The 27,581-nt window shown below is 41.3% G+C and overlaps 1 protein-coding gene across 1 annotated transcript; it reads right to left on the reverse strand.

The window, feature by feature from the left end:
* Positions 1-5,186: 5,186 nt before the first annotated feature.
* TGS1 (trimethylguanosine synthase 1) lies at positions 5,187-27,581 on the reverse strand. The gene is made up of 13 exons (XM_058422839.1): positions 27,446-27,581; positions 26,710-26,774; positions 25,154-25,326; positions 22,469-23,321; positions 21,556-21,673; positions 20,522-20,608; positions 19,511-19,682; positions 17,681-18,035; positions 16,653-16,826; positions 15,560-15,703; positions 14,353-14,571; positions 13,249-13,325; positions 5,187-6,078 (listed from the first exon to the last, which is right to left on the reverse strand). Exons 1-13 carry the CDS (start codon positions 27,541-27,543, stop codon positions 5,962-5,964), a joined length of 2,652 nt encoding a protein of 883 aa, XP_058278822.1. The 5' UTR covers positions 27,544-27,581; the 3' UTR covers positions 5,187-5,961.

Raw genomic sequence — 27,581 nt, forward strand, 5'->3', positions numbered from 1 at the left:
ATCCAAAATGCTGAAAAGTCAAGTCAGCTGCTATCTCCATGCCTCAGGCCAAAACATGAGGTGAACCTGCCTACAAAGCAATTCAAAATTAGTTACATTTTGGACATTCTTATCTGATTTCTGAACTATTGTAATGTATCCAGGTCTTGTTTTTATGTCAGCTGTTTTATTGGGGTATTTTTGGTTTGGATTTTTTCTTTTTTAACTGTAAGGGCTACATATTTATTTTTAGATGAAGGTTGGTGGTTTTTTTCAAACAATACTCTTTACAAGCTGCAGGAAAAAAAAAAAAAAATCAAAAGACTGCCAGCAAAGTCACAAAATTTGGCAGTAAGAAGCAAAAGTGCTCACAAGCCGTGTGTCATGTAGAAGCCACAACCCAGGCACTATGGCATTCAGCTCTGCAGCCTGAACAAAGCCCTGTGAGCCCTTTGCTCTGTCCTGCTCCCAGTACTTGGCTCACTCTTGGAGCCATCAGAAGCCCCTGCACGTTGGTGTCCCACTCTGCATTACATGACCACAAGGGTTGTTCTCAACCCTGAATGTACCAGCACCTCTTCCTGGCAGGGTTGAGGAATACCCTGGTGGCTAATTCCTCTGTAAGGTCTAGAACTCCCACAAAGCACATTACTCTTGTGAAACCTGCTCTTTCCGTGTCAAAACCCCCCCACTAAACACTTCCTGGAGCGTGGTTGCTCCTGCAGGAGGAGCCCAGAGTCCCCCATTGCAGCTGCTTCCTGGGGAACTCCAGCTTCTGTTTCGGGGACCACTTGCCAGAAGTATAGATGCGAGCCTGAGCTACAGAGAGCATCGCATCTGCTGGGAGCATCCAACAGTTCTGACATCTGAGGGAACCCCTTGGACAAGCTCAGCTGCAGCCTGCACCCACAGAAAGCACTCCCACAGCAGCACAGACGTTTGGCACAGGCAGTCCCCCACAGGTGACCTCTGGGGCGATGGGCTCTGCCCATCTGGAGTTCCCCTAAACAAAGCTGTCTGTGTTGAACCTTCCCAAGCAGACTTTCAGATTAAGTTCGCGCATACCGGGGAAGCAGAGCGTACAGTTCGCTCCCCTGTTTGACATAATCATAGGCTGTCCCGGTGCCTGGAACACTTTAATGAATACCTTAGGACTGGTTTTGCTGTCAGATCACAATACTGCCTTTCACAAAAGTCCTTGCCACTGTTACCATCACTGCATCTGCACTGTGACAATGTGAAAGACCCCCAGAGGTCTCGGCAGTAGAGTGCAGTGATGTGATAAAAATGTTTGTTCAACCTGCAGCAACCTGTGATGACTATGCAGAGGCATATCCTCTCTGATATCCATTCTTTGGCCGTATTTTTAGGATAAAATCCTGGGGAAAGGCTTTCATTAGTTCCAAAACACTGAAAGTGGTCTGTGAGCCCCTGCACTCATATTTGCACGGTGCTAAAGCTCTGCTGTTGCCATTGCACTCCTCTAATAAACCACAGTGGTTTCACAAGAAGGTTGAAGCATAACCTTGAGAAAAAGGAAGAGAATGAGCAAATGCACACAGAGAGACAGGAAGAATTGCGCTGTCATCAACCCAGATTGCCTCCAACAGCATAATTTTTTCCTCAGCAGTCTGAGAACCCAGAAGCCCAGAACAATGTTTTGGGTTTTCAGTAAAGCTTCTGGGGAAGCATCTTGAAACTTGCTCTGGAACTTGGCAAAGTTGCAAGCCAAGACCTCAGAGATGGGTGGAAAGCAGGAGCTCAGAAGATACATTTGCATGAGACTTGAAGAAGGGTCCACAAAGGGCTGCCAGCAAAACCACACTCCGTGACACTTGTGACACGTGCTAAAAGACTGATCCTTGGCTCTTTATATGGAGAAATCCAGGGCTGACCCTCTGGGCTGCAGGGATATTGCAGGGAGTGTTTTGCAGAGCTGTGTGAACAGCTTGACTGGGAATTCCCCTGGGTGAGGAAACCCTTGAGCAGAACCCAGGGCTGCCAGGGCTCCCATGTGAACTGCTGCTCTCCCCACCTCTGCCCTAGGCAGTAACCCTACTCTCAGCATCAACAGGCACCATCAAAACCTTAGATTTTGCTAAGAGACACCACAGGACCACGCTGAGTAGAAGCAGAAAACAAAGCCTGCGGGTGATGAGCCCTATTTGCAGACAGCCTCCACTCCTGCCTCCCCCCTGAGTGTGTGCAGCTCAGATCTTCAGAGCCTGGGTGAATCTCCAGCCTCACTAGGTTCAGTCACTTCAGCTGGCTTTAGCCAGTCCTATTGCTTCCTTTCAGCTACTGATGCCTTCTGCAGCCCCCTGCAGCCTCCCAAGTAATAAGGTCTTTTGGGCACTATGTTTTTGGGTGGGTTTTTTGGGGGCTATGAATTAATTTTGGTGTTTGGGGGATTTCATTTAACTGAATCAACACAGCATCTCTCTTACATGTACTTTGCTGGTGTGTGCATATTCCTAACACTCCATGCAGATGGGCCAGGCTGAACCACTCGATAGCTTCATTGTCTGACAGCTGAAACAGGACAGGGTCTGAACTGATTTCAAACCTGGTTTTAGAGCATTTACTCCTCTGCCACTGCAACACACACTTACAAAGATATCTCTACTGCCTTCATAAAGAAATCTGAAACTTATTCACCACTGAAAATCAACTTTTTATAAATATTCTGGACCTCACAAAGATATTCAAGTAGCAGGAATACTAAGATGCCTGTGTTGGAAAGGCTACACCAGCAACAGTAAATCACTGTACGCTTAAGTGATAGGATTACCCCCCTTTATTGGTATTTGGAGATGGGAAGGTTTGTGTACAAGGGGAGGACATTTAAAGCAAAGAGTGACTATGAGGCACATGAAAGCTGAGAGAGCAAACCAAGTGAAAATAACCTTATTTTCTACTGATTTGTTCAATGAGTTACTGCAAGTTATTTTCTCCTTCTGCTATTTACGGGGTTTCCCTCTGCTAAATGTTACCATGGTCACTGTGGTGTAACTTTAATTTGCCTACATAACCTCTGAGTTGCACATATAGACTCAGATGTTATTTCAGCAACACTACACTTTGGGAAGGTTTTCTAAAACCTGTCTGTGAAAGCTTCATGGAACAGTTAATTTTTTCTCTTAACAGTAAAGGGACCTCACTCAGAGAAGGGCACAGTGATGTCCCACCATGAAGAGACAGTTGCTCAGCCCTGCTGATGCTCTGCTCTGGTCCCCCTGAACCTGCAATTAAACTTCAGCCTTGCAATACACCCAACTTCATCTTCTATAACTTCTCTTCATGCCATGCACCAGAAAAAGAAAAGAATGGGCTTGATTTAATGTTGGATTTAATTAAGATAAACCTAAAGAAATTAGGGGCTTAACAGCATACTGGAAAGTAGAACTCAGTGTGTTTACAGCATCTAGTCCTTAGAAAACAAAAATCTGCATTTTTTCTGTAGCTTATTTTGTGTCTTAAAATGGGTAAAAGATCAAACTTCTGAGTATTTACAGTAGCAGTGTAACTTCTTTGTTGCCAAATGTATAATTTACAAAATGCTACCTAAATTCAGAAAGGGTATTAAAAGTGGCCACGAGCTGTCCAGAAATTTAACAGTGTCTCAGCCCATGTTAACCTTTTTTCCTCCAATATAAAGCAAAATAACTTTTTATAGCAGGTCATGACTGAAGCTCTCCTCCATGAAGGGTTTGTTGGTTGAAATTATTAGCAAAAAACTAAAAGTACTCACAGATGTATTTTAGGCGTAACAGACTGTTAGACTCAAAGCCCTGGGGAATTTCACCAGTTCTGTGCAAGTGGGAAGCAAGGGCAAACATTTATCACAGCCTGGCAGAATATCATAGCCTATTCTGACTTCAAAATGTAATTTAAAAAAACAATAACAAAACCAAATAAACAAACAAACCAACCCCCCCCTTTGTCCTTCTTGATTAGAGAGAGGAACAGCTAGGAACAAAGATGTTCTTCTGCTTTTGATACTCCATGTGCTTGCAAAGCTCAGCAGAGAACTTTGAGAAATTGTTCCTTTTCACCATTAAGTTCATTAACCTGGAAGTAAAAATTCAAACAGGTAAATGTTGTACCTTTTCTATTTTAGCTTCCACACTTTGTATACTGGGCACTGAACAAAATCTAACTACTTTCCAGAGGGTAAAAGTAAATTCACAGGCATTTCACCGTCAGAGCTTCCTTTTATAGGAGAAGCATCAGCAAGATCTCAAAATGCTTCTAAAGCATCTCCTTAAGGAGGAAAAAAGGACCAAGTAATAGGACAAGGGTATTTGTACAAGGAGCAATAAGCCAAATACAGTAAAATTTTAGTGTACAGAGTACTGTGATATACACAGTATAATTAATCTATTCTTCATTTAGGCTCATGGACTTGGATTTTAGTTTGTAGCTTGTAGTGAAAATCTAACAGCATTATTACATCCACATGCCACTGCCACAGTAGGTTCAGAGCTGCTGTAGTATTAGCACTCCTGCCAAACTCCCCTACGACCTAATAGGAAACTTCTAAGAAACATTATTTCCTTAATAATTCTCTTTAAATACTGGTGCAGAGCCAGCACAAAACTTCTTCCTTGCTGTAGCACTGTGGTGAAGAGCAGCGATCCAAATTATCTTCATAATGAGCCAAAGTATCTTCATAAAACACCTCACCCGAAGCACGAATGTAACAGTAACAGTTCAGCACTTGTCAGGTTCTGGAAAGACAGCAAAGCTAGGAAAAATCTATTTGCCAATGGCTATTTTACTGCACTGCAAACTCACACTGAGACATAACAATCCATGCACACACCAATACTCTGGTCTCTTTAACTGTTTTGAAGAGCTGGATTTTATTCCTTAATGGGGAAAATAGATCCTCGTATTTGGTTATTCTACAGTTACTCTAGTTTTCTTGGATAGCACTAATGCTAAAGCTAGGTTTCATGCTTAGTTTCTGCTGCCTTCAGCATCCTGATGCACTCAAAACAGAGAAGCAGCATTAATTTATCTTAGAAATTATTATTCCTACACTCTTACCTCAAAAACAAGCTCAACATTGAGCTGAGGACTTAATGTAAAAGTGTATCAGTGAGAGCACCATAGCCATGCCCTAGACATTCCTCACCTGCCTCCTCTTCTGCTTAGAGAGCTGCACAAATGCCACTCTTCCCCTCCAAACTACAAGTGGGAGCAGAGAGCCCTCACCAGGAAAAGCTGGCTTATTTCTGCCCTCCCTGAAGCCTGTGTGAGGATTCCAAAGGACTAGAAAAGAGAGGGGACAGAAACTCCTCTGCTTACTGATACAAACCTCCAGACAGAAGGTTTCTTCAAAATACCTTTGCAATGAAGAGGAATGGCAGGGAGATAAAAAATAAAATAAAATAAAATGACAAATACCCAGAGGGTAGAGTCCCACCTCCAGACACAAATATACTCAGCTCTCTCTCTGAGCTGCAACAAGCCAGAGCACTCACTAGAATTAATGTGTGAACCTCCATCCTGCAAAGAAAACCTGAAAAGGTTTCTCAGTGAGCATAGAGCAAGAGAGGTGGATTGGGGTTAGCCTCTCGTGGTGCACCTGACCCTCTAGTTCCACCTGATGGTCAGATGCTTTTGCTTCTCAAGCACAGACAGCAGCTCCTGTGGCCTTCAGGCTCTGTTTCTTGACCCTCTGGGTCCTCAAAACCAGAGCCAGCACAGAAGTAGCACATGTGAGAGTTACAAAGAAATCCTGCACCCCACTCCCATGGGTTGGGCTTGAACCTTGCATTTTATAAAGATCTTTCTTCATACATTCACAGCTTTTCTATATTTAGAGTTTTGTCAAAATTATTATAAAACATTTATTGACAGTAGCAATAAACAGAACAAATTTCTGTAAACAGAAATTAAAGCGGAAAATGGCTTTAAGTCATTTTTGGCCAGCCAGCTGTACAAAAGCTTTGTTTGGAAGAATCCACACGGAGTTCAGGAGATGTCATGCCTTATTAGATCACCAAAATAAGCTGTTATTGTCTTCAGTTTGTTATTGAGAAAATTTTGCTCTATTTCAACTTTCCCTCCGGGCCCTGCTAAGGAAGCCACCTGAAAAACAAAGAACAAAAAGTAAACCAATCAATGCACAGGAAAAGAGGCAAAATCCCAAACATTCTAATGCACAAACAATCAGAAAAAAAATATCTCTGCTCTGTTAAAAATGGTGGAAAATGTTCCTTGGCAGCTAATGCCTCTGATCCTTTTTTTATGTCTCCTTTTCCTCACAGAAGCTGTTTGTGGCTTGTGACTGAAAAGCCCACCTCACCCAAATCACGAAAACAAGAGGATTTCGGAAGCAAAGAAATAGTCAGAACTCGACATGCTGTGCTGAGGCAAGAGATGCTAAACCCTGGTTTGCATGGTACTTGGCATTTGAGACACCCAGGTGTAGCAAAAAGCAAGCTGTAGCTGTGCTTGAAAGATGTCATATTCCAAATTTTGAGAGAAGAGTAAAACCAATTTTAGTAATTAGAATTAGGAAGCATAAAGGTTGCACTGAAGAGTGGCGGGGTGGAGGGGAACAACCCAAACAATACCAAGCCACAAACACGCAAAGAAACTCATAAAAAAAGGTCGCAGTTAATTGTTGTTGCTATTGCAGCCAAAAAAAAGCTGTTGTATGCACTGTAGTCGCAGGCAGTGCTGAGGGCAAGGCTGGGGCAGCAGTGCCTCTGCAGGCTGGGGGAGCCTGTCAGGCAGCACTGGTCCCAGCTTTGTGTTTATGATCACTGGAGTGAGAATTTCACCATTCATGCTCTGTTGGACTGAGCTCGGTGCACACCTTTAACGCTTGATGATTACAGACCGACAACATTTCACAGCAGACTTCGCATTTTGGACTGGAGCATGCAATAACGCTGTCCCCTCTCCTGTTCCTACTCAGGATGCCTCGTAGGATGCCTCTGAGGGATAACAGCTTACAGGCCATCAATTCCTCATCAGGACAGACCACACAGCCAGAAGGACAAACACCAAAACTGAACACCGTCTGCTTTTTTTGCCCTCCACTTTGGGCCCTGAGGACCTGTCCTGGGGGGGCAGTCCATGCTCCACAGCCAGTTCTGCTCTCTGCTGCCATTCTCCCAGGCTGCTGCAGGAAAATTATTTCTACAGCTCCCCATGCAGGGAAACTTCCCAGGCAGACATAAAGTTAGCAGGGTATGCAAGCCTGCAGTAGACTTGAACTGATCTTTAAGCCGAGACGATGTTAGCAGCTGAAACTTCAAGTTCAGGCTGTGTTATTAACACTTCTAAAGCCCCTTGAGACTTGACTCTATCGTGCAGGTTTAAATATAAACATGCTGAACTTCCTCTATTTTACTGTGAGTAAAAAATCAGCCTGCTATCAAGAGAAAGTAACAGATTAATTTAAATTACACTTTGAACCTTTACTGACTTGTCCAGAAAACCATCACACTTATCTAAATCAAGCATTTACTTTTCTGTTTTGATTTTCCCCCTTTTCATTTTTTTGCTTTTGCAGATAAAAAAGTGTGAGCAGTTTCTTCATCCTTCAACTTCTGGTGGTAGGAAAAAACGCTCTGCGTTCTTTTAAGAGAGGAACCTGCCACTTAAGTAAAAAACCAGAGGCTGACTGACTTATAAATAGCACAAGAATCTGAAACTGGCAAGTGATCAGGAATGTTAATTTTACAACTTATCTGTTCTTACTTGAAATCCACAAAGCATTGTGGGGTGATCCACAGTTTTTCTAGGAAGATGTTAACTTTTAATTTTTTACAAAAATGTCCCTTAATGCTTTACAAAAAAGCATTAAGAGGATTTGCACTTTATGACTGATGTCAGTTAAGTATTCTAAAATATGAATTGGATAAGTCAACTTAATATAAGAATCCTGAAATTATTGTCTTGGGGTTATGCACTCCTGCTTTCTGGGCACGGTTTGTGTCACTAGCATATCTAAGTATGACTAATGCATTGATATTAAACACTAGTGTTTACTAAACATTTAGCTTAGAAGACCAAGTAAAACAAGATGCCCCAACACTGACAGGTGGTGTCCAGCACCTGATAGCTGAAAATTTACATATGCTGTGTCAGGTCTCTAAATGTTAAATCCAAGATAACTATGATAAATTTCAAACAACGACTAAAGGTATTTTCTAAACCCAAAGGTTAAAAAAAATTTAAATAAACACATGGGAATAAGCTCTGCTGTGACAGATCTGGTACTGTAAGCTCTTTAACCCACTCGATATTCAGAGGAGAGAAATGCAAATCCTCTGTGAAAATGCTCAGATGTAAAGTGCTGGAGGTTGCAAATTTAATTACGTAGGAGTTGCCAAGTTTTCCTCGGCAGGGCTCAGTCAACCCTGACAAGTGTAGTGAGGGAGGGCTGCCACACATCAAGCTTCAGAAGGGTGCTGGCCTGGCAGAGGGACACCCTCTAAAAATAACAGCAGATTGAGGAACGATGCTTTGAAAAAAACAAAGGTGCTCAGCTGTGTTCAGAGGTACTGACAAACATCTCCTGTTTCTGCAGTGCACTGCAACGGTGAATACAAAAAGGCTTCTTAATTTCTTTTAAAAACTTGACTAGCCCAAAATTTCTTTGTTTTGCATTTTTCTGTGTACATACAATGATTCCCTGCTGGAAACTCTCCTTACCCTGGTTTATTCTTTAGCCCAAACCCACATTACTTGGGTGGACAGATATTGCCTCTGTTGCTGTGTTGCTGCCCCTAGGTAGAGGTAAAGGTTGCAGCTTCAGTTAACACTTCCCTGCATCACTCTCACCTTCATCCTTCAGTTCAGTGACTACCAATAAAAGGAGTCCACAGGTACAGCCACAACACATCAAAACAACAGCCAACAGGTTTCAAAAGAGACATCAGAAAAGATGAAAATATGAAAGGGGAAACAAACACAGATTATTTCAGGAGCACGAGCTGTTTGAGGTTCAAACGTACTTCAGGGGTACTTATGAACTTGAAGGTTATCCTACTGGTCTTCGGGGATTTTTTATTTTTTATTTATACTGAAACTCTTTTAGTAAAGTAACTTCTTATCTGCTCCAGCCACCAACTAACATAACCGCGGACAAAAAATTTATTTCTTTCTCCCCTCCTAGAAACTTTTCTGAGGTATGAGAACTACAAGCTTTTTGACTTGATATGCAGTCACACAAGAACACTATGAATCAATTGATTCTATAGGATACTACTAAAATGAAGAATCCTCTCCCCTTGCACCCAGCCTAAAAGCTAAGAGGAACAAAACACAACCCACTTGAAAAAGAAGGCAATGGTACTCTTTACACAGAACATAATAAAATAAAATGCTCCCAGGCAGTATTTTTTGAAAATGGTATGCATGTGAATTATGACTCCATCACAGTGGTGCTGCCACCCTTTAACAGGCCAGACATTTATTTATTTTTTTCTTACTTCACATAGGCAAACTACAACTCAGTATACAAGCACAATGAGCTTTAGGAAGACTGAAGTCCAGAAGTATCACTCTGGCTTGGCGTATGCTGTGGGCAACTTCTGGATTTCTCTTTTATCAAGGACAGAGAACACACATGAGTTTAGAAGTGGGCTGCTTAAAAGCTGTTATTAACACAATAGTCACAGCTGAAGTGTATGCAATTACATTCACTTAGAAATTATCAGCCTGCAAAACATATCAGCCCACAGTCTTTTACCTGCCAACTCCCCTAATACCCAAGCATCTGATAGTATTTTTAATACTATCAAATCAACCTCTGTTCATTTCCTGGCCTCTCACTCCCTGCTTTGTTCATTGTTCTATTTACTCCTAAATAAAGATGACTCTGCTTGGCAAGTCCTATTTGGCTAGGTCTTCATTTTAAAATCATAGCTAAAAGAGAGAAATTCAAATAAATAAATGGGTTTTACCCATCTTTACACTCCCTTCATTGAGCAGTCGTTTTTAACAACTGGACTTTCACAAACAGAAACACAGCAAACATTTTTCCACGCAGGCAGTAGCATTGCAGACAGAACAAGCCCTCAGTGTCTGAACCCCGATTTTCTCAAAATGATGGAGATGAGGTGGGAACAAAGACAAGAAAAAAAGAAAAGTACCAGCATAATGTGTATGTTTTGTAGGACTATCAAGGTCCGGTACACTGCTTAAATCTAGGCTCACAGAACCACTCTACACTAGACAAGTAACAAAAAGCCATTCCTGTATTGGGGCAGTATTTGAAATACAAGCCAGGTCTGAGACAGCAACATTTAGGACAGCAAAAGCTCCAGCAACAGCACAATCTGACAAAATGAAACACAGCTACCACAAACAACAGTATGCCTGTCTTCAAAACAATCACTGTCTTTTAAACAATCACTAAGGCACAATCCAGTATCTGAACCGCTAACCATGCACAGGCAGGATAAGTAATAAAGTCCCAATTCCTCATTATTCCATCTCCCAAACCTGGCTAGGCTGGTAAAGATGCTGATGTGGTTATCTCACAACAGACCAGGTCACTAACATTTCAGGCTCACCAGTTTATTGGGGGGAGCCATCATGCATTCTGACCACCAGTGAGAGACTAACAGTAACAGTACAACTTCTACAGTGGGATGAAAAGAGATCCCACCACTAGCAAGAAGGTTCTACAGCAACAAATTGCAGGTTCCTCCTTCTTTGCTGCAGATATTAACACGCAGAAGTATTACGTGGTACAGAAAAGAGTCTGTGAAAGAGATTGGACTACCTGGGATGAGTCCATTTCCCAGAGGTGAGTACACACTTCTCACCCTGCCCAATGAGGCAGAGCACAGCTTGATAAACACTTCATAAATTACACTTATCAACTACATAACAGGCAGTAACAAACATATATATTTTTCGGTGTATGTGCACACACATAATGATTATTCCTGATTATTCCTAGCTAGAAAGAATATTGTTAAAGATTAATTCAACCCAAAAATGACCTGCATATGTTACAAATTTTCTAACATGTTTGTAAACAAGGAAATTTGAGGCAATTCAGGGAAACGTTTTTACATGTCTTGTAAAGGAACCAAGCATCTTGCACTGGTTCGCTGCTCCCTCTCGAGGCAGAAGTACAAAAGTTCACTTCTCTTCGACCTAAATAAACTGTTATTTTTTAAAGGGAATTCAAAGAATCCCATTTCTCTCTACAAGACCAACTCTACACAGAAGTGGCTGTGCCTGTAGAAGTAGTAAGTGCTGTTTTTGCAATAAAACCATGTGGAACATGGATGGATATCCTGCCCACCAATAAGGCAATGAACACCGAGTCCTCTGACACAGCTAGGTCAAAATCAGCTACCACCCCGCTTTCACTCCAGCAGCAGGATCCCTATATCCCTATTTTATGTCTGCTATCAAACACTGATCTGATAGCTATCTTCCATAAAAATTATGTATTTTCCACTAAATTTGAACCACCTTAACTAATGGTTAAACAGTATTTTTATTGCAGGGTTGCTGGGCTTTTTTTTTTTTTTTTTTTTAAATTTTGCTGGAGATTCACAGTCCTGGAAGTGTAGTGGCAGTAAATCCAGACATTTCATTCTTAAATGCAGCCAGAGATTTTGGTAGTCAAACCCGTAACAGTCTTCTGTGGACCAGAATATTCAACAAGGTCAGGTTTGGAATAGTCACGTTTGACACACCTTTGTCCACACAGGATGAAGACACTTCCTTAAACAGTGGGCTTGATTAAAATTATTTCTCCCCCTCTCAGATCATGAACCTTTTGGGTTTTTATTTTGTATACTGCCACTATTTCTAAAGGAGGGCGTAGGGAGCTGATTTATCTTCCTGAGAGTAGCCCATAGCGTGGAACACTGAACTGAACTGAACTCAGGACCTAGAACCCCAGCCACGAACTTTTAACACCTGAGCCACGGTTTTGAGCAACAGCTGTTACTCTGGAGTCATCTGTGCTAAACCAAACCCATGGATGTAATCAATATCATTCAGAGCCAACTGCACCAAGATGTAGACACATTAGGACACTTGGTACAATCACCCAGAAGAGGTCAGCTCTTCTGTAGGGAAAGGTGCAGGCCTGTGGGAAGTACTCCTGGACGCTTTTGTGGAAACAAAAGTGAAATGTAGATGCCTTTGGCCATTTAGAAATCCAGTAAAAAGTGCTCATGACTAGAGCAGAAAACTCTCTAACGTCACTCTTCATCATGGGAATGAAATATCTGATAAAATGTAGTGACAAGATGTTGTAATTAGAGAAACTCTACCTAAAATTAAGGTTCCTGTTCAAAGATTCATAAGCCACTTTGACATTTCACCAGCCTGAAATGCAAAAAGGAATTGAAACATCACCTGCCAAAGCAATGGTGCTGTACATGGCGTGGGCTTAGAGTCTGCTATTACTCAGGCCATGTGAATTTCAGCCTTTTTCTCAAGCCAGCAGTTTGCCACCAACAATTCCACAAGCCACCATATGGCTTGATGCCCTGCCTACTCTAAGTCAGACACAGTGTTTGAAAAAGTAGGAAAAAGTCCTGGGAAGTCCTGTGGCATCTTGCAGGTGAGAACTGCTCAATTCTTTGCAAAAAGCTACAAGACATAATTAACATAGAAAAATACACAGAGGAAACTAAACCAGACACTCAGGGGAATTGTTAGTCATGTAACTGCTTAAAAAAACCCCTTCTACCAAAAATCTCTAATACAGAAAACCCCACACCAGGTAAACACAAATTGTGTGTTTATCACAAATCACTTCAATGCAAGCAGCCTATATGGAACCGCACACCTGTGTGGACACCAACAGTACCACCAGGACATCTGTGTCTAAGCTACTCATCAGTGAGAGCAGTGACTGCAGGCTGAAATTTCCTGCGACTCCTTCATAAGCTGAGAGCCATGAAAGTCTGTGACTCACCAACTTATCAGATAGTGAGAGCTGCTCAAAATATATTGGGCTTTGATGTTTTTATAATGACATATGTGCCTTGCAATTGGCTTTGAAACTTCTACAAGAAACCCCCATTCTGTTGCTTTAATAAGAAACTGTCAAAACCATGGAAATAATCTTATAGTCCTATTTCTAAATATATCAAAAGTACTGCAAACACAGAAATCACTTAACACAAGGGTCAACTTAAAAAACCCCAAACACCCCACAATGAGCTGAACAGACTCAAAAGTCTCATGTACATGCTTATAATACTCAGGTCTTAAGTCAGCTGAGCAGTTCATTCACTACCAAGATCCCATCCAGTAACACACCTGGTTAATATCAGCATTCCGAGGCAGAAAATATACAATATTGTTGGTGATCTTCTTGGAGAGCCTGAAAATTTCGAATGTAGAAGCCAGTAAAGGAAAAAACAAGAATGGGGAAGGAAAAGTTTCTGTGTATTCATTCATTTTGAAAGTACGTCTCAATTTCAGCTATTGTGCAATTAAATTGTAGTTATTCTTTTGAGTGTGTGAGCGGGATTCTTTTCTGTAATGCAGAAACTCTATTTCACCATTAGTGCCCTAAAAGTAGAAAAAAACCCCCAATACTCGCTTTTTATGAAAATTTAACTGAACTATAGAGAAGTATTTGAGAAATTTGAATGTAGTTTGTAGATGGTATATGTGGTTTACATTGTTTTTTAATCCATTTTGTGGAATCTCTCACACACGCATACAAAGATTTTCTTACTTGTACAAATATGGCTACATTTTAGCAAAAAAAAGGGAACAAATTAAGACTATTCTGTGACAGAAGAAATCTCACACTTCATATATGACAAAATTATTATGTTAATACCTTCCCAGATGAATGAATGCTCAGTAGCACTGTTAATAAGCTAGTAAGAAATTCTATATATTAATTAAAAGAGCTAATATTTTGCTTGCCTTCTTCTGTGATTTCCCAAGTCACAGCCAGGTGCTACAACTGAGAACAGTTTTAGTAAGATATTTTAAGTAAGATATTCCCTGTATGAATCAGTTAAAAAGTGGAATTAATGACAAGGTCATAGCTCATACATAGTTATTATCTCTATAGATACACACCACACGGCTCTCTGATTACTTTGGGGTATTTTAATAAAATAATTTAAAGGAGTTAAAACTGTTGAATGAATGTTTTAAGTTGCGAGCCTCTCAATTCTCTGACGGATTTTCTGCTTTCAGGAAAACCTCATCACTGTTTTTTTTTTTAGTAATAAAACTACTTAAATTTAGGTGAGGAAGAGGACAAAACAAATGGCTTGCATCTGGAACTCAGCTGCCGGCCACATCATCCACAGTCAACCAGCCGGGCACGCAAACCCCACGGGAAGAGAGGGAGGAGAGGAGAGGGAGAAACCCACCACAGGGGATAAACTTGGAAAGGATATCCATCGGGGCAGATCATGGTTTGGATGTCGAAGATCTCGGCCGTGGCGTAGTCGGGCCCGCCCCAGGGCGGGCTGAGGAACACCACGTCGGCGCGCAGGCCGGCCGCCAGCGCCGTGAAGTCCCCGCACAGGAAGTCGATGTGCTCGGCCACGCCGTACACCTCCGCGTTGTGCCGCGCCAGCCGCAGCTTCTCGGGGTCGATGTCGATGGCGATCACTGCCCGTGAGAGATGGCCGACGCGGGGATTAACGGGAACCGGGAACGCGCGCGACCACGGGCAGCTCACCGCGGCGCTGCTGCGACAACCCCGCACCTCGGCTCAAGGGCCGGACACGGCGATGTCTGCCTAAGAGGAAGCCCTTCTTGCCTCAGGTTTGGCAGGAGCCTGACAACCTCAATGATGTCCATTAGAAACTGACTCTTCTCCTTTGTTTAAGAGAAACATTTATCTGTGGCTGGCCACAGTTGTGAAAATTGAATTTAAAAAGCCCCAACCAACACAGCTCAAGAGAGATGGATGATACAAGAATAGTACATAGTAACAGAAACTAAAATTTAGCCAGGAAATACAAAAAGTCAAGTGAGATGTATAAATTGGATCATAGCCTACCAAATTCAATGCAGTAGGAACTATCATTTATCTTGCTCAAACTTTAGTCAGAAGAGCTAGATGAACTGGTATGAGTATCTAGCAGGAAATGTTTTACAGGAAGTGCTCTCAACATTTCACTACAATTTCATTAGCAGGCATCAGACTAACACGAAGTTATCAGCACTTTTTCTGTACCTGGTTCTGCAGAATCTGCAGGTGATTCCATTCACGTGTTTCAAGTACTATTCGCATGGAACCTGTTTTTGAGCACGCTGACTTCAAGTAACAACTGTGAAAAGCAGCAGCTTTGACAAAAGTCCACTTTTACCAGTGACCTCCAGCATATCTGACAGATCAGATATTATGCCACACAAAAATAGCGTTGACTAGCACAACACAAATCCAACTCTGACTCAAAATAGAAAAGCAATTTTATCGGTCCTTTTCAAAAACAGAGAGGTCATATTGTGAGTCTGATGAAGTAAAGAAGCTGCTGTTGCTACAGAAGCACCAAAAAAGAAAATAAATCAACAAACAGAGCACACACCCAAATAGTGTCAGGAAAAAGACTGAAGAAACAAAACTAATGCACTGTATACAACACCCACTTACCTCTTTTTGAGGTCAATGCAAACTGAATAGCATTTCCTCCGACCCCGCAGAACGCATCCACTATGATGTCGCAGTTGAACGACTGACTGACGCGGACAGCAATATGCTCAGCTATTTTCTCAGGAGTAACAGAAAACCAACCCTCTGCAGAGAAAGGGGAAGAAAGGTATTTTCCTCTTCTTTCAAGGTCACCCAATTTAAAAACAACCAACCAAGCCCCACATAAAACTGAAGGTTTAGCATTAATCCCAAGAATTTTGGCTTAGTGCATTCCACCAGGAAATACCGGTTTTGAAGATGATAAACTCTGCTCAGTCCAGAGATTTACTAAGTAAACAAAGTCTCACTGAAGCAAACTGATTTGCCTTGATCTCAGTACACATTGTGCTGACCTTGGTGCTGAGGCTTCTAGCTTACCAAGGAGAAGTCCATGGGTACAGCTATGAAAAACTTTATACATCATGATTATGCTCTGTAGCAAATAAAACCAGAAATACTCTGTCTTATCCAACATTTTATTTTCTTCACCAAAATGTCTGGTCTGCCAATTAATCTGAAAGTTTATGAGGGAAAGCATTAGAAATGGAAGGCTTACAAACCCAACCAACAAAAAATGTCTGGTAAACCTAATTCCTCTTTTACCTATAAATTTATGATTTGAAGTGGTTCGCAAGTAAACATGGAAAAAAATCGCTTTGAAAGCGACTGCTGCAAGTAAGAACAGAATAGAATGAAACTAGATCCATCAGCATACTTGGAAGTTTCATGAAATTATTTTATAAAATATAGAAACAGAAAAATATCATTGAGTTTCTGAACAAGTCCTGGCAAAGTATAATTTTGGTCGAGCAAGATCTTCAGCAGATATAAGGACTAATGCAGACAGGGCTGTCCCACACTAAAAGCACTTCTGAAGTCCCAGACTTCCATTCACCTGGATGCTGGGAGGGGAAGGAATTTACCCATAGGTGCAAACACATATTCAGTAGTGCTCCTCCTTTAAGAAAACTAGTAATAAACTGCAAGAAGGACCACAGATTTGAATACATCCTTGGATATACCACCAAATCAGCACATTTAGTACTGAACATACCTCTGTCTAGTTTAATCCCTTCATCAAACCGAGAGAAGAGCCGGTAGCGTTGTGCCCAGTACTTGACGAGCTCTGGATCAGCAGCAATCTCAGGAGGTATAGTTCTCAGTGCCTTTTTATTCCTCCTTCTTCTTTTCATCTCCTTCTTCTTCACAGGAATTTTTTCATCTACAGCTGGAAGACACTGCAAAAGTTAACAGTCACTGTTCTTGTAGGCTAGGGAATGTAATTGGTAGGTGAGTGTTAAGATTTAAAAACACTGCTAAATGTTCTTTACTGCTGTTTGCCAGATTATAAAGATTAGAGGCTTTAAATTAAAAAATAGCATCCTGTATTTCAAGGGATTAGTCACAGTCCTAAAAATCGTCAGTGTTTACCCATTATTTAAGAGCCTCAATCTTCAACTGGAGACAAACTCTATGTAATGAACAAACAAGTGGATCAGAGACCAATTTAATGCCCTTTTATCAGTTAAGAATAAAAACCCATCTAGACAACAGTTTTACAGTAAGGATCTAACATAACCAAACTTCTGTAGAAAGGATTAAATTATATATAAAAACGTGAATAATCCTGTTTTCCTTTGTTTTATTTTAAATAGAAAAGTCCATAATAATGGTGTTTTTAAATCCTAGAAAATATTTTTAACAACACATGTTCCCCAGAGCTCAGCACTGTGCATTTGAACTCGATGGTCTGTGCAGCTACTTGATGTTTAATCACCCCCATCCTTGCAGAGGAAAAAACCAGCATGAATTGCGAACCTGTTAGATCATGTCGAGGATAAACAATGACTATTCATCTATAAAGAAATACTGTCACCATTAAAGACAAGACCTGGGATTCTGGCATTCCAGAAATAAGCTAATTCTACTAGCACAGCTCTCAATTGCTTTTGTTACCCCTTAGATCTAATGAGTCTCATTGAATTAACAAAACAAATAAGTCGTGCACGACACAGTAACTTGAGAAGGCGGTATTAAGTCCATTGCCAACTCATTTCATCAGTTTGCAGGACACTGATTTACCTTGGCTGATGTCCTCCGTCTCTGGCTGGAGATAATCAGGAATATCCAGAGGGACAAGCTGCCGCCCACCGCCATGCTTGGGCCTCCCTGTCCCCTGCCCATCGCAGCCACTCGCTGCAGCGTCCTGCGCCTCCCCCTCGAGCTCACTCCCTGCAGGTTCTGTGCAGGCTGCACTGGAAGACGGCGGCTCCTGGATTTCAGCATCCAGCGTTGCACCCTGTGTGCCAGTAACTCCTTCCTGACCCTCCGAGTCGCTGCTGCTCGCAGACAACGCCTCTGCTTTGCCCTGAGGGGTGGCTGTCTGAGACGTGTCTTCCTCCTCAGGTTTGCTAACCTGCTTCAGGAACATTTCCACCTGCAATTGTCAAATATCGCAGATGATCAGATGGTGACCTGCTATCCAGAGCACAGCTTAAAAGCCCTAAAAGCATTTGCCACTGCAGGCATTCTCTACTGTGTGTAGTTTGAAAAAAACAGTAAAACATCCAGACTCAAAACATTGAAGAAGTCCTTAACCGTGCCCCCTTTTAAAAATATTTGGAAACAAGTTGTCTTTAGGAACTAGATGCCAGCCACCTCCAAAAGAGACAAAAAACCAACCAACCAACAAAAAGATCAACAGATAACTACAGGAAATAATTCTCATGTAACATCTAAATAGTCACACTTGCCACAGCCCAGGTGATCAAGTCTACTACTTCACAACTATCTTTCTCTACTCTGCATTCAGAGATGTACTCTGCCTCTCAAGGAAGAATATTTTAGCATAAACAGGTAAAATTACCTTCACACATTAGTTGTCTCACCTTCAAGATGTACCAAATGGTGCAGGTGGTAAAGGGTTCTGCTGCACAGCAGAGAGCTCGACATAAGCTCCTAACCAACGCACAGACACCACTCCAAACTCCACAAAGGCACATGCAGATGCTCCCTTTTACATTATTGTTGCTCTGAGTGGCTCTAGACCTGGAGTAGTTCCTTACCTGAAAATCTGAGGAAATTTATAACTTTTTTTTTCCTTTACCTAAATAAAGTTGCCATCAAACTATACTGACCCCAGGCACAAAATCAAAAATGAATCAGGAATTATAGTAGTGTGACTGGAGTTCAATAGAAGATGTATGGCCACCACCAGAAAACAGCACTTGGGTTTTGGGGAATGCCAAGCATCCCAGAAGAAGGTATGAAGAATGAAATAACATTAAAATCTGTCCCTTCAGATTTTCAAAAAGACTTAACTAAGTAAAATCTCCAGTGAACACATGTTTCTACTTCTCAGCAATTTCTGAGTTTAAAAAGAAAAAAAAAAAAAAAAAAGCATGAAGTTATAGATGAAAATAAATGCAGGTAGAGGTATAAGCAAAACCTTTTCAAAATTACTAAAAATATGAAATAAAATGAAATATACTAATCTACACAAAGATCTTCTGTTACTGTTGAAATGCCAGCATTAACAACTGGCCTCACATGCAATTTACAATCAAAGATACTTTTGATAACAACAGAAACCTACACACACCTCTAAAGCTATGTGCACCCAGATGTTAGGAATGACTTTCACATAACTTGGCCATTTAAGCTCACATTCCTCCTGACAGGGTCCACCAATGCCTTTCCATAGTCATCCAAATCTAAATACTCTTACACTGATGGGAGGTAGGGAGGAGGGGGAGGAAACAAGAAAAAAAAAAAAAAAAAAAAAGGAGCAGTGGACTGACATTTAAAAATGCCATCTACTCTGGGCAATAATTTTTTTTTCATTTTCATAATACAACAGCTAAGGCAGCAGATAAATCTATGAATTACAACAGTGTTAACAACTAAACATACCTTCTTCAAAGTTTTGCTTTTTCTGCACGTCATTTCAGATTCCTCTGTAAAGAAGATATGTGTGTTTTTGCTCTTCCTTGGTTTACGCATGTCCAAGAATCTGGACTTGAGCTTTGCTTTTTTCTCTAAGTACTGCACACTTCGGTGGGTGAAATCTGGAATTCCACCGTACCTGAAAACAGACAGACAGATAGATACATACATACATAAGGACTTAGTTGCTTAATTTCCAGTTTAGAAGCTTTAACATGAATATTAATGTCTACAAAAAAGTGATTTAGACTTGAGTATTTTTTTTTATTGCTCCATTTAAAATACGTCACTGGGTGTAGCTGCAAAACAACGTACCTTCACAAACATGTTAAAAAATTTTATTTGAAAATGTTTAACCTGATTAGTTTTAGATTTTTCTTTTCCTTATAGTTGTATAAGTCTAGATGAAAACAATTTCCCTGGCCAGCCTAAGAATAGGAAACGAAAAAAATATCTTGATTAGCAGAATAAAATATCTTTTTGGTGGCTGTCAAGAACCTCTAAAACAGCTGCTTTTTACCTTCTGGCAAATGCAACTAAATAAAAATTTCACTGGCCAACATGTGGCAACACTTTGCTAGTATGGCAACATTTCACTAGTATAAAGGAACTTCACTCCAGTATGAAACAATTAAAAATCATGATCTCAGCTCACAGGACTCCAAATGGACAGGACTATTCATTGTCAGAGCCTTTAAGCTCTAATTTAAGTAGCTGACAAGCCATTTAACATTTATACAACTGAAAGTACCATACGTGTTACACTTCTTCAAATCACTTTTCTTTAATTATTTTCTTTAACTGTGCATCTCTCTCTCTCTCGTCCAAGGATAAGAGTTTTATTAAGGACAGAGACTAACTCTGGAAATCAGCTTCAAAAGTTTAACAAAAAGGAAATGGAGATGAATGGTCTATTTCAATAATAACAATAGAGCTGACTTGCTATGAAAAGCCTCACTGTTCCTCATAAGTAATTACTTTTGTCCTGTGCCACACTTGAAGCCCAACACAGAGCAGGTTTCTTCAGGATCTTCCACTGGGTTTTCATCCACATCCAGCTCATGGCTAGGGAAAAACACAGATGACAAAGTTACTTACTGTGAAGAAACCAATTATTTTACAGCTATACTATTAAAAATCTTGTGAATTGAGAACATGTAAATGTGGACTTCAAGTAAGTTCCTCCACACACTGCTGAAACCAAACCAAGCAAAGAACACCACTCTATTCTTGTGCATGAATTTTTGGGTTGGTTTGGGTTTTTTTGCCCAATTCTACAGACAAATGCCCTTCTACTGGGGTTATAATATTCCAACTATTCTGAATGACCTCTTAAAATACTTAATGACAAGCCCTACAAGATGAAGACAGTGTTTGTTCACCCTATTTCTGAATTACCCTAATTATCTATCACGTTATCTATATTAGTATCTATTATTAATGCTGCAGCAACAGCAAAATACTAGAACAAAACCACAGTTACATTAGCAGGTAACAATTCCATCCACTCCTTATTAGAGAGGAAGAGCCATCTCAACATCTTCAAGACTACATCTTTAGAGAAGAAAGAAAAAAACCTGCAAAAGGCAGATACTGTCTATTTTATGACTGCCATAGCTCTGAGCACTTTACTGGCAGTATTCAATGGAGATTCAATTCTGTACATTCAGTACAGATTATTTACTGTTGTTCTGGTATTGTCTATACTAATTAGACCTAAATAAGCAAGCTGCCCTATGCAACTTAACAATCTCATATACTTCAGTGGCACAGGAATAGTACCATCACCTTCTACAGTCATCAAGGCCATACACTGTTTTCATCAAGCACTGGAAGAGGGGAAATATCCACTGCTTGTTGTGAGGCAAAGCAATAAGCAATGATGGAATACCATGTGGCTTTGTGCTGACATTTTAACTCATATCCTCAATCAAAGGTATAGTTAGTATAAATCAGAAGGCTCCTGGACCAGGACTTCATGAGAAAAACCTCATGTAAATTTCATGACTTGCCTTCTCTTGACTTTGACACGTCTGTATTCAGGAGGCTCTTCATCCTCATCTTCATCTTGGTCATGAAGCAGCAACTGCTTGTTTTCATTTGAATTCGAGCTACATGACTCCTGCACACCTAAAAAAAGATACATCATATTTTACTTCTGCATAAATCAGTTCCTTATCTTCCTGTCCCCAAAGCACCCCTGCAGCTACAGCTGATTAGTGTGCCAAACACACAACTTTACCTGTCCTTGTCTGAGGGACTAATAAATAATACTAATAAAGCTTCCAGTATTACACTGTAGTGATAACAATCTTATGCAGGACCAACTTCAAATTGTCATCTCTCCAAAAAAAAAAAAAAAATAAAATGCCTACAAGATACAAAATTTGCACGTTTCCTCCTTGAGTGCAAAATTTTGTTTCCATCTCATTAGCTATGCAAAGATATTCACACAGATTCAATAAGATGAGATTTAAACACTTCTCTCATTTCTTTTTGGAAAGGAGATTTTCTTTTCACCTCTCCCATTCCAGCTCTACTGTAGGATCAAGATGGGACCACACCTGCTTCTTCCTCTCTTAGAAAGTCAAAAGCAGCAGACACAAGTCTCAGCTGCAATATCAAGACAAAGATAAATAACTGAATATGCACTAACTGATCTCTCACTAAATTCATTTGAAGATTTATGAAGTACATGTTCTGTAAAAATCACTTCTGGCTGAAGAACATATTCAATATACAGGTTAGTGATGAGAAATCATCCAAAGAAATAGAGGGAAGAAAAAGGAATCAAGTATGTAATCATTCCACAAAACAGCTAATTGACTTTTAAAAAGTGGCATAATACCACAAGACATGCCCTTGTTTCTTGCACATAACCACACAGAGAACTCTGATAATCAACTTCATCTGATTTTGTATTACCTGATTGGTTAACACTTCTGTTTTCACAAGATACTCTCCTTTTCCTGCTTCCTCCATCACAGGGCTCCTTCTGGCTTCCACTGTCAGATGAACTCTGTTCCTCAGGATCTTTGTGGGCTACTGTTAGAGCGGCACTGCTCTGCTCCACTTCCTCCAAATTCAGATTTAAATTACAAATCCCAGAGATTATTTCACTGTGGGGCTCAGCACTTGAAGGGAGTGTTTCCTCACTTCTGGTGTTGGGGGGAGACAGCTCCAAGCTGAGCACTTCACTCTGCTCAGGTCCTGGACTAACCAAGCCCATTTCTCTCAAAAAACCACTCTCCTGCGTAACCCCATTAACTTCCACCTTGTCACCATGTGAGCTCTCAGTAGTCCATCCTTGACTTGTCCAGTACTGAAACTGTTCCCAGTAATACCAGTACAGTTCACTGTAATGCTGCTCCCATTCTTCCTTAGTATCTGGACTATTCCAAGGCTCAGAGGCTGTGATGCCCTTAGACGATGAGACCTCTTGGTGCTTTTCCAACCAACTCTGCCAAAGAAGGCCTTCTCCATACTCGTTCCAGTACTTCTCCCATTTTTCCTTAAGTTCACTGGGTAAAGCCTCACTTGCAAGGCTTTCTGAACTTTCACAGTTCCCTTCAATTACAGCCTGAGGTTTGCTGCTCATCTCACATTGCTCTGTAGCTAGGGCCTGCTCCCCAGAGACGGGCTGGATACAACCACCAGAAGCTTTGTCCTGGCATTCCTGCCCCATTTTATCCTTGTATTTTTGCTGTAACTCTTTTTTCTTCTTCTTTTTCTTTTTTGTAATCTTCACGTAATTTTTATTTCTGTAATTTTCTGTTGCCTAAAAGATAATGGAAAAGTTAGAAGTCTACATCATATATACAATCTTGTCCTCTCTCCAATCACATTTCTGTTCCATTGAAAACCTCCTTCTCAGTGCAATCTTGCTGCTAGCTTTCTCCCCAAAAAAGCTGTAGAGTTTCTGGGTCTGACAGGGCCCTGCTTCATAACCTCAACTGACACTTCTGAGGAAGCTGTGAGGAAGAGCTGCAGGAAAGTCTGTAGAAACACAGACACAAAAAAAAAAAGCAGAATGAAAGACAGAAGTGGTGCTGCTGAGTTGGAAGTCATTAGTAGCTCAAAGATTCAGGAGATTCATCAACAAGAAATGCTATAAAATCCTAAAGGAAAGTTGGTCAGGAATTGAAGGGTGACAAGGTTGAGCTCAACACCAAAACAGCATCCTGGAAACATCAAGGATCTGTTTTATGGGGCTGTGGTGGCTCACCCTTACTTTTACCAGGTATCTGCCTGACCAGCAAACACTGTTGAGTGTCTTATTAGGATAGCAAACATAATGCTCAACCTCACAGAATGTTATGTCCTTGCTATCTTTGGGTGCTGTACACAAAAAAAAGCGCAACATTTTGTACTCAAAACCTCTATAAATCCTGCAGCTGAATCTCTGTATGTCTTGAAGAGACTCACCCAAAAGAGGAGAGCAATATCTTTTCCATCCCATAATAATCTCCAAGTTGGCTAACAGAAATACAAGGAAACAACAACCCCCTGCCCAAACAGGCTGCTGGCCCTTTCATTTGTGCAATACAATCATTCCACTCGTTACAGCAAACTCGGCTACTACAGTTATGTGGCGGAACAGAAGACAGAAACCTGTTCCTGAAAGGAGCACCAAGGCAACTTGTTAGTTTCATCAATTACAACTCCACTTGCTTCAGGGGGCATCCTGTGATGACAAAACTCACATGGACAAAGGACTGCAAACGTATGCCCCATCAGCTGCAATCCTTAGTTTTGTTACGCTGACAGAAGAGTAAGGTGGACTATAAAGAAGTTAAAACTGAAGAACTGGCATTGGTCTTTCATCCGCATCCCTTATTTTAGTACACACAGTCCAAAGCACAATGCTTAGTAGTAATCTAAAAAGAAAATGTATTATTTTCCCACTCAATTTACTTGCATATTACTACATAGCAACAAAAACTTTACCTATGCTTTGGCCTTGAAGTTGGATGCCTGTATGGTCTAGTCACAAGTTAATTAAAATCACATACAAGTTTCTCCTATTTACTTACAAATTAATGAGGCTGGAATCATGCAGTGCTCTGCACAAAAGTGCTGTCTCACTGTCAGGTTGGTCTATATTTCATAAAGTGGACACTGTGAATATTGCACAGTCTTTTTCTCATCTTCTAAAGCCCAAATGCTCCCTATGGGAAGCAGAGCACCAAAGCCTCACTCCTGCCTTTTGAAAAACTAGCTGTTTACATTACTATCAAAGTCTAAATGGTTAAAGCAGACAGTGTGAAAATACATGCTCAGACTGGAGTGTACTAGTTGTCCTGATGTGCAGCATCTGCTTTACCCCAGCTGTTTTAAATCAGGTTTCTCTAGTCATTAGAGCAGTATAGCTATGGAAGCCCAAAGCACAGCCCTGACCCTGTTTAGTCCAACTGGCAGGGGAGTTTTACAACCTGGACAGATGAAGGTGCTGTGTGCTGTTACCAGGATGCAATGCAGGCAACTTAAAGGCAGCTCAGATGCACTTCCATGAACTGGAAATTGCCATCTCAGAAATAACTGAGAGAAGGCACATCCCTAGGTCTGCAAACATGACACAAACCGCACAAATAAAGAAAAAAAAGGATTTACCACAAAGTCCCTGTGGGCTGACTGCCCACCAAACTGAAGAGGCAATCCCATGCTCTTCATAAGCTCAGCTTCCGAGTCTAATTCAACTTCCTCTAGGTCCAGGGCATGATTAGTATCCACCTTTAATCTCACATTGGGACAACGAGTCTCCTCCTCAGATGCTTGTTCTTCCGCTGTTAACAAGTTATATTCATGAATATCATCTGGTTCTGACACCTCAGTGCCACAGCATGGCATACAAAAGACAGCAGAACTGCCTCTTACGCTTTCTTTCTCATTTAAAAATCTTCCTCATAAACAGCTCAATTACTGCATAACTATCAGAAGGAATCAAAATGTAACTTCAACAGCCAAAGCACTGGAATAGGTCTGTCTGGAAAGGAGTTAACATGCTCCACAACAGCCTCTATGGCATTATGTTTGGGATTTGTGGCTGAAACAGTGTGCATAACACACTGATGTTTTGGCTGCTGCTGAGCAGTACCCACACAGCGTCATAACTTTCCCTTTACCCCACTCTGCCCTCCCCAGCAAGCTTGCACTTCTATCAAATTATTAAGCAAAAACATATGTATATAAAATTACAAATATTATTGAGAAAGTAGGAGCTGTATATGGATGGAAATTATGAAACCAAAAGCTCTTGACTCAGTTGATAGTACTGAAACAATTAATGTTTTTGGTTTAGTTGTTCAGGATATATTTGCTGCCAAATTATCACAAAACACGAGACCTTTCCATTTTTAACTGATTATTCTCAACACAAATCACTCATACATGTACAAAATCACAGTTTACAATCTCCTTCTTTCACTCCTCTCACATTGCCTTAATCTAATCTGTGCTATTAATTATCAGCTTCTACTTCTGCTCAGACTTCCTTTTAAATCAAACTGCTGGATCTACCAACACAGCAATGATAAAAAGTGATACCAAAAGAATTACCTTCAGGTAGGCAACCATAAGGAATTCAGGAGATGGAGTAAGGGAATGGGGTTGAATTTGTTAGAGTATACACCATGATAATTCCTAGATAACAAGCATGCCAAGTGAGAGATTTACTTTTCTGGTCCTCCTTATATGACTCATTGTATATATGTGAATCATAATTTTCCCCATCAGTGCTATTGCTTCTTCTCTACTTCTGGCTCAGTAGATTAACTAGTAACAGCTAATGTCCTAGGCTGGGGTAGAGACAGCAGGAGAAAAACGTCTAGAATCCACAAACATGTGGATTATGCAATCAATTTTGAATTAAGTCAAAATTATGATTTAAGGTCAGGGATGTGTCATGTAATCTGTTCCATGCACCAGGTGAATATTATGTGAGGTGGTAAAGTTTATCTGGACAGAAATAAGCACTGCACTTGCTTTGACACAAACTTCTACATCAAGATTTTGGTGTAAACTGAAAGCTATGTAAGTTCTAAACTATTAGTCACTTCTGTCCTCATAGCAAAAGTACTGAAAAACACAGAAATAGGAACAACTTAAATAACCACACAGCTCACTTTAAGACTGCACATCACAATGCATAACTTATTGTATCACCTTACCTGTACTGTCATTATCATCTTTGACATAAAATCCTTTTAATCCCAGTTTATATAATTTTCGATCTCTGTATAAATAAAGACAGACATAGATGCAGAAAGTCACCACTGAAACAATTTTTTTACAGTAAAAGCAATCATTCAGTGGAAAAAAACTTCCCCAGGGATGCAATAAGATCCCCACCACTGGACGTTTCAGGATGATACTGGATGGGGCACTAGGCTTTTCCACGCCCCGCTCCCATGAAAGGCTGGACCAAGTGACCTCTCCAGGTCCCTTCCCACGCGGGCTGCCCTGTGACTCCAGACACGCGAAACAAGTAAAAAGAAACAACATCTGGAAAAGGCAACACTTTAATTAAAGCCTGACGGGAAAGCCCAAAGGAGGGACGTTCAGAAAACGCTGCAGCTACGCAGTACACTCCGGAATTAAATCTGGTGCTCCTCTCGCCGAGGAACCGGCTGCTCCCCTGCGGATGGGGAGCGCCAAGCGGGGGGAGGGCGCGGGCTCCGGCAGCGGGATCGGCGTCTGAGGGCTCTTCTCACTCTTTTCTGTTCCCCCCTACCAGTGGTAAACATGATAAACATATCGAAGTACTTTTGTGCAACAGCCACGCAAAACCCCTGCTCAGCTTGCATCCCCCGGCCGCAGCAGCGCGGCCCTTCCCGCCCGTGCCCAGCGGGACGCTCCCCCGGCCGCGGGGACGAGGATACGCGGGGCGCGCCCGGCGCTACTCACTCGACGAAGGCGCGGGAGCAAAGGCAGAGGATGCCGCCGGCCGCCCCCGCCCGCAGCAGCAGCTCGGCCACCAGCCTCGGGCCCGGGTCCTGCACCATCGCTGCGGGAAGCGCCTCACGCCGCCCGGCCCGGCCCG

Source organism: Hirundo rustica, chromosome 1 (genome assembly GCF_015227805.2).
Source record: "Hirundo rustica isolate bHirRus1 chromosome 1, bHirRus1.pri.v3, whole genome shotgun sequence".
In the NCBI taxonomy this organism is placed as follows: domain Eukaryota; kingdom Metazoa; phylum Chordata; class Aves; order Passeriformes; family Hirundinidae; genus Hirundo; species Hirundo rustica.